The sequence below is a fragment of the Mandrillus leucophaeus genome, unplaced genomic scaffold (genome assembly GCF_000951045.1).
Source record: "Mandrillus leucophaeus isolate KB7577 unplaced genomic scaffold, Mleu.le_1.0 Scaffold55, whole genome shotgun sequence".
Taxonomy (NCBI): Eukaryota; Metazoa; Chordata; class Mammalia; order Primates; family Cercopithecidae; genus Mandrillus; species Mandrillus leucophaeus.
Window position 1 is genome coordinate 393,596 of NW_012105919.1, and position 8,486 is coordinate 402,081.

The 8,486-nt window shown below is 49.9% G+C and overlaps 1 protein-coding gene across 2 annotated transcripts in view; it reads right to left on the reverse strand.

The window, feature by feature from the left end:
* The window catches only part of TRPV4 (transient receptor potential cation channel, subfamily V, member 4), a 38,124-nt gene that overhangs the window by 23,770 nt on the left and 5,868 nt on the right, over nucleotides 1-8,486 (reverse strand). For both annotated transcript variants that reach the window (XM_011997843.1, XM_011997844.1), the window contains exon 3: nucleotides 2,580-2,752. In XM_011997843.1, the coding sequence (XP_011853233.1) occupies nucleotides 2,580-2,752 (173 nt within the window). The remainder of the gene's footprint in view (nucleotides 1-2,579; nucleotides 2,753-8,486) is intronic.

Sequence of the window (8,486 nt, forward strand, 5' to 3'; positions counted from 1 at the left end):
TTGAGACAAGGTCTTGCTCTGTCACTCAGGCTGGAGTGGTGCAAGGGTGTGAACAAAATGGCTCACTGCAGTCTCAATCTCCTGGGCTCAACCAATCCTGCCACCTCAGCCTCCTGAGTAGCTGTGACTACAGGTGCACACCACCATGCCTGATTAATTAGTTTATTTTGTAATTTTTGTAGAGAAGGATTGCTTCAGGCAGAATCACAGTCATAGCTCACTGCAACCTCAAACTCCTGGGCTCAACTAGTTCTCTTGCCTCAGTCTCTCCAGTATGTGGGACCATAGGAGAGCTCAACTATGCCTTTATTTATTTTTTACTTTTCTTTTTGTAGAGACACAGTCTTGCCCAGGCTGGCCTTGAACTTCTGGATTCAAGTGATCCTCTCACTTCGGCCTCCCAAAGTGCCAGGATTATAGGCATCAGCCACCATGCCCAACCTATACTTGGATTTTTTTTTAACTGTGCCTGGGGTTGGTGCCCCTAGTCCCTGAGTTCTTCAATGGTCAAATGTACTTTCTAACTGCTGAACAGTGGGCCTCTTGAAATAGTAAGGTCACTGCTGGAAGTCTTCAGTAAGATGTGGCATGACTGTCAGGAGGCTACAGGTCTAATTCCTTCAGGGGATGGGAAGCTGGGGTAGTTAGTTTGCATCAAGCCTGGTTTTTTTTTTTTTTTTTTTTTTTGTATTTTTAGTAGAGACAGGGTTTCACCATGTTGGCAGGGCTGGTCTCAAACTCCTGACCTTAGGTGATTCACCTTCCTCGGTCTCCCAAAATGCTGGGATTATAGGCATGAGCCACCATACCCAGCAATTGTTTCCTGGTAGACACAATGATACTGCATCGTATTGTTTCAGTGTAAGAATGAGGTTGAGGCCAGCCTCAATGGCTCACGCCTGTAATCCCAGCACTTTGGAAGGTTGAGGCAGGAGGATCACTTGAAGCCAGGAGTTTGATACCAGCCTGGGAAACATAGTGAGAGCCTGTCTCTTAAAAAAAAGAAAAAAAATTTTAGCCAGGCATGGTAGCTTGCACCTGTAGTTCCAACTACTCTGGAGGCTGAAGCAGGAGGATTGCTTGAGGCCAGAAGTTCAAGGCTGCAGGGAGCTGTGATCACACCACAGCATTCCAGCCTGGGCGACAGAATGAGACCCTATCTCAAAAAAAAGAAACAGGTTGATAAAGATATATGCGGATGATGTAGCACACACTTGTTCACCCTGTTTGGGAACTGAATTTATTTAAAGTAACTGAAGTCTTAAAAAATGGCCTCTTCTGGTTGGGCGCAGTGGCTCATGCCTGTAATCCCAGCACTTTGGGAGGCTGAGGCAGGCGGATCACCTGAGATCATGAGTTCGAGACCAGCCTGACCAACATGGAGAGACCTCGTCTCTACTAAAAACAAAGAATTAGCCAGGCGTGGTGGCACATGCCTGTTATCCCAGCTACTTGGGAGGCTGAGGCAGGAGAATCACTTGAACCCAGGAGGTGGAGGTTGTGGTGAGCAGAGATCACGCCTTTGCACTCCAGCCTGGGCAACAAGAACAAAACTGTCACAAAAAAAAAAAAAAAGAAAAAGGCCTCTTCTGACATCCCTGAAGCTTCCTCAGACTTAGGCTGGAGACCAGCCATGGACGGCCTTCCAAGATGGACCCTTCCTCATAGCAGGTGTCCCAATTCTTTTCTTTTTTTCTGTTTGTCACCCAGGCTGGAGCGCTGCAGCCTCAGCCTCCTAGGCTCCTGCAACCCTCCTGCCTTGGCCTCCCAAAGCACTGGGATTACAGGTGTGGTGAGCCATCATGCCCGGCCTAAGTGTTACATTTCTTGACATGGTATCTTGACTTGTGAGATCAAGGCCAGTTTAATAATGGCTTACCCAGAACCCAGCACATCGCAGGTGGCTGATTTGGGTGCAGGTGTTCACAGGTAAGGCCTGGGGCTATGGAGGGTGCCGGTGTCCTGAGGTGGGTGTTTTGAATCTGGACAAGGCTGAAGGGTGAGTTCTCTGGGCTGGGGCTTCAGCCTAGGAAGGGGAGCCCTAAAGTTGGGCTGGGGTGGAGCAGACCCCAAGAAGTAGAATCAGGACTACCAGCCCGGACACCCTGCCCATCCCTCCAGACCTTTCCTCAGGGGAGCAGGAGCTCCAGGACTCCAGCTGCCTGCACTGGGTTCTTTGTGGGATGAGAGCCAGGAGTATGCTGTGATTATTCCCCAGTTTACAGATGAGGAAACAGAGGCTCAGAGAAGTCACACATCACTTAAGTGGCAAAGGTGGGATCTGAACCCAGGTAGATGGACTCTGCTTATCCACTACACTAACCTTTTCATAAATAAGGGCTGAATGAATGAATGAATGAACGAGTGGAGGTAGCTGAGGCCCAGAGAGGTGAAGGACACACAGGACCAGACTCCCTGTCCAATCTGGCACTTTCCAGACTCCCTGTCCATTGGCACTTTCCAGGCCAATGCAGTCCACTGACCCAAAGGAAGAAGCTGAGGGAAAAGGGGGCCCCCAATGCCAGGCTTCCCCCACACCCCTGGCTGTCCCACTGGCTACGCCCATCTGGGTGGCTCACCTCGAAATTCCTCATCAGTCAGGCGTTTCTTGTGGGTCAGCAAGAAGGGGAGCAGCCCATCCAGGTCGGCAGTGGAGCCCCGGGACACAATGTCAAAGAGGATGGGCCTGTTGAAGACTTTGAGGATGGGGGGCGGCTGGGGGGCAGGGGCTTTGGGGCTCTGCGGCTGCTTCCTGGAGGAGGTAGGGAGGCAAGTTGATGGGAGGGCTCATCCCCTGCCTGCCCCACTGTCCCTGGCCTTAGGGACCCAGAGACTGTGGCGGGGGGCAGGCAGTTGAAGCCCTACAAGGAACAGAGTGAGGTAGGTGGGGCAGCTGTAAAAACTAAGGAATGTTTTATCCAACAAACGATAGCTAGTACTACTGTGTGTTGGGTGGAGACAAACAGAAAGAAAGAAACGCACAGACTGCCCATACATCTATCCACCCATCCACCCACACATCCACTCACCCACCCGTCCATCCATCCATCCATCCATCCATCCATCCTTCCATCCATCCATCACTCATCCATCCATCTACCCATCCACCCTCTCATCCATCTATCCACCCATCCATCCATCACTCATCCATCCATCTACCCATCCACCCACCTATCCATTCATCCCTCATCCATCCATCTACCCACCCACCCACTCCTCCATCTATCCACTCACCCATCCATCCATCCATCACTCATCCATCCATCCATCTACCCATCCACCCACTCTTCCATCTATCCACCCGTCCATCCATCACTTATCCATCCATCCATCCACCCACTCATCCATCCATCCATCCACCCACCCACCATTCACCCATCCACCTACCTACCTATCCATCCATTCATCACTCATCCATCCATCCACCCGCTCATCCATCCATCCATCACTCATCCATGCATCTACCCATCCACCCACCCACCCATCCATCCATTCATCCACCCATCCACCCACCTGCCCATCCATCCATCCATCACTCATCCATACATCCACCCACTCAGCATCCACCCATCCACCTACCCACCCATCATCCATCCATCACTCATTCATCCATCCATCCCTCATCCATCCATCCATCCATCCCTCACTCATCCATCCATCCACCCACTCATCCATCCATCTACCCATCCACCAACCCATCCATCCATCACTCATCTATCCATCCACACATCCACCCACCCACCCATCCACCCATCCATCACTCATTCATTCATCTACCCATCCACTCACTCCTCCATCTATCCACCCATCCATTCATGACTCATTCATTCATCCACCCACTCGTCAATCCACCCATCCATCCCACCCATCCATCCATCCATCCAACTGCCCATCCACCCACCCACCCACTCATGTATTAGTCATTTATTGAGTACTTACTAAGGCAGAGAGACTGAAAGAGACAGAAAGAAAGAGAAAATAAAGAAACAGCAGACTAAAAGATGAGGCATTTAATCCATTCATTCCATAACTAACCCATTAATATATTCATTCAGCAAACATTTGAGACAAATGAGGCCATGCTCATATGTACTTGCTCATGGCCCACCACAAGGTAAGCACTCAATAAATGTTAGTTGATATTACCATTGTTAATGAGTGCCTACTGTGTGTCTGGAGCTTGTATGTGCATGGGAGAGATGTGGAGCTACAGAGGCAGATGGAGGAAGGGCGTGGCACAGAGAGGGTTGGGAAGAGAAGAGATGGAGAAAGGAAGGAAACAGACACTAAGAGAACGAGGGCTTGGAGACACTCATTCAGTCATTCAACAAGCATTTTTTTGGCACCTTTTATATGCTAGGTTCTGGGAGAGAAGAGCTAGCCCAGGGCCACCATGAGGCAGGAATGCTCTCTCTGTCACGTTCTTACCTGGCCCAGTGCCTGGCACATCTTGGGATGCAGTAAGACTCTGTTCAATGAATAAGAGGCTAAAGAGGAGGAAGATGGAGGCACAGGGTCTGGGAAGGAGAAGAGGGGAGAGTAGGGGAACAGAGAAAACCCTAACAAGAGGCAGCGGGGCCAGAGGGGAAGGGGGAATGCAGTTGGGGAAATTGAGGCCAGGGCAGGTTGTGGAAGCAGGTGGGACAGGGTTGCAAGGGTGGACAAAGCCGGCATCTGGCTGTACCCAGCCTGTCTTGCCATGAGAATGGGACAGCCATTCTCTTCCTTTCCTCTTCGCCGGGGGTTGAGATTTTCCATCTCAGGGCAGGTGCTGGGAAAGGGGGTCATTAGCATCCACAGTAGGGTAAGAGGTGTGCTCTCCTGTTGACAGAGGCACAGGCACAGACACAGCCTCTAATGAGGGCACTTAGGCAGCCACCACTATACCTCTTCCTGAACTTTGACCTTTGAGCCAAAATAAAAAGGAATACTGCCCCTGCCAGATCTCACTGAGGCAGCCCTCAGGACTCAGCAGCGCCCCACTTCCTCCACCAGCCTGGACTTCCTGGGGTGGGGGTGGGGGTGGGGAGGAGGGTTTGCAGGAGGGGTCCAAGGGAGGCGAAGGGGAGACACAGAGCCCACTAGCTTTCAACAGGACCTGGGAGGGCTTGGGGACAGAAGGATGGGAACCCTGGGCACTCTGCTGCTCTGGCCCTCAGTTTCCACCTCTGAGTAGAGGTGGTACAGATTTTTCAGCACACAGACAACTGTGAAGCCCTGTTCCTTGGACATATCTGCAGAGCCTCTCCAGCCTTAGGCCCTTGCACTCACATTTCTCTCCACCTAGGACACCCTTCCCTCCCTCTCTGTGGCTGCCCCTTCGCAGCCCTTAGCTTTAGGCTTGAATGTTGACTCCTCCAAGAAACCCTCCTGGATTACCTTTCTTGTATCCACCCAGTCTCTAACTTCAGCACCTCCCCCAACTCACATGGCATATCCATGTGCTCAGCTACTTGCTTCTTGCCTGTCTCACCCTCTAAACTGAAAGTGTTGCCTGAGTAGAGGTGGATCTGGTCTGGCTCAGCCAGTAGCCTCAGGACTAACCCCACTGACTGGCAGATAGTGGGCACTCAAGAAACATCCACTGACTGGGTGTGGTGGCTCACGCCTGTAATCCCAGCACTTTGGGAGGCCGAAGTGAACAGATCACTTGAGGTCAGTAGTTCGAGACTAGCCTGGCCAACATGGTAAAACCCTGTCTCTACTAAAAATACAAAAATTAGCCGGGCGTGGTGGTGCACACCTGTAGTTCCAGCTACCCGGGAGGCTGAGGCAGGAGAATCACTTGAACCTGGGAGGAGGAGGTTGCAGTGAGTCAAGATTGTGCCACTGCACTCCAGCCTGAGTGACAGAGCAAGACCCTGTCTCAAAAAAAAAAAAAAAAAAAAAAGGAAAAGAAACATCCACTGAATGAATCAATGACTCTGTGAAAAAATAAAGCGGGCAGCTCTTGACCAAGCAAGGGCTGCGAAGGTGAATGGGCTCCATCCAAGAGATAAATGAATCCATGGCCAGCAAGGGGAACAGAGGAGGACCAGGCAAGCCCAGGTCATCTCCAGACCTCAGGACCATCCTCCAGGACACACACACAGGCAACCAAGAGGGGATTTCACGGAGCAGCTGAGGAAAGGGTCAATTCAGGGCACATTAGGGACAGCAGGGCCGGGACCGAGAAAGGATATGTCTGGTTCAGCAGGGCCTGCTGAGGCTCAGGAGGAGCTGGCTAGGAAACTGTAAGCCCTGCTCCCTTCCCTAAACTGCCAAAAGCTCGTGGAAGTCCCTGGGCTTCCTAAAGGACCAGGAGGGAGGGCTCAACCTCACAAAGCAGGGAGTCTGCAGGTGACAGACAACAGGGTCATGCTGGAAGCAGAACCTGGGATGACTGAGTTTGCAGAGTGCCACACAAACCACATGAGATGCCAGGCAAATGCCTCTGAGTCTAGAGTCTGGGCTGCAAGACTCAGCTCAGCAGAACCCATTGGGGGAGGATGGGGACCAGACAAGGTGGTCGAGGTGGGCTGGAGGCTCCCTGTCCCCAGCTAGGCCTGGCATGGAATACATAACAGGAGCCACATGCTGTCACCCCATCCAGGGCTTCTCTCCACTGTCTTTTCTTTCAGCAAGGCTGTCATTATGGAAAAGAAAGGGTGAATGCCTCGGGGTTTCCAGCTCTTTCTAAGCCTCAGGAAAGCCACTGGATGGCCAGGAATAGAGGTGATGCTTGAAGAAGACCCAGGAGGGGCAGCTGGATGTGTGCCAGGAAGAGAAGGTAGGGAGATGGATGGATGAATAGATGCAAAAATGAAAGAAAAGATGAGCAAATGAATACATGAATCAGTGACTAAGCAAACAAAGGAACGAATGGACAAATGGATGGACAGAGAGCTGGGTAAATAAACTGGCGGTTAGAAGACAGAAGGAGGGGAAGGAAAGACAGAAGGCAGGCAGGTGAGCAATCAAGCATGAGAAATGGAATGAATGAATGAATGAATGAATGAATAGTTTGATAGCTGAATGGCTAGATGAATAGAAACAGTGGGTAGGTGAGAGGATGGAATGACATTCAGACGAGAAAATGGTAAATGAATGGAAGGTTGGTTATATGGGTGTATGGCTGGACAGATGGCCGACAGATGGGTAGATGGGTAGATAGATATTTTAATGAGTGGACAATGGATGGATAGATTGGACAGGTGGACAAAAAAGTGGAAAGATGGGCATCTGGGTGAATGAATGAGTAGATGGTAGATGGATAAATGGATGGATGGATGGATGAACAGATGTATAAATAAGAAGATAAACAAATGGAAGGCTGGATGTGTAGGTGAAGAGACGGACAGACAAGTAGATGAATGGGGGACAGATGAGTAGGTAGATATGTAGGTGAATAAAAAAGCAGATGAGGCTGGATGCAGTGGCTCATGCCTATAATCCCAGCACTTTGGGAGGCCAAGGCAGGTGGATCACGAGGTCAGGAGTTCAAGACCAGCCTGGCCAAGATGGTGAAAACCTGTCTTTACTAAAAATACAAAAAAAAATTAGCTGGGTGTGGTGGCGGGTGCCTGTAATCCCAGCTACTCAGGAGGCTGAGACGGGAGAATTGCTTGAACCCAGGAGGTGAAGGTTTTAGTGAGCCAAGATCACGCCACTGCACTCCAGTCTGGGCAACAGAGCAAGACTCCATCTCAAAAAGAAAAAAAAAAGCAGATGAATGAATGGAGAGTTAGATGAGTAAATAGTTGTATAAATGAGTGGGTGGAGGGGTGAATGGGTAAATCGGTGAATGAATGGATGAATGGATGAACAGACAAATGTCCAATGGAAGGGTGGACAGAGGGGTAAATGGGTAGAGGAATGGATGATGGATTAATAGATAGATAGATGATGAAAAGATGGATGGATGATGGATAGATGGGTAGATGGATGGATGGATGGATGGATGATGGGTGGATAGATAGATGATGCATGGATGGATGGATGGATGGATTAATGGATAGATGGACATATGGAATAATGATGAATGGATGAATAGATGGACAGATGGAAGGATGATGGATGAATGGATGGATGGATGATGGGTAGATGGATAGATGGGTGAATAGTAGATAGATGGACAGATGGAATAATGATGGATAGATGGATAGATGGATAGATGGAAGGATGATGGATAAATGAATAGATGGATGGATGGATGATGAATGATGGGTGGATGGAAAGATGGATAGATGATAGATGGCTGGATGATGGATAGATGGATGGATGGATGGATGGATGGATGGATGGATGGATGATATATGGATGGAGAGATGAATGGATTGATGGATAGATGTATGGATGGTTGGATGGATGGATGGATAGATGGATGGATGGATGGATGAATAGATGGATGGTTGGATGGATGGATGGATAGATGGATGGTTGGATCGATAGATGGATGGATGGATGGACAGATGGATAGATGGATGGACAGATGGATGGATGGATGG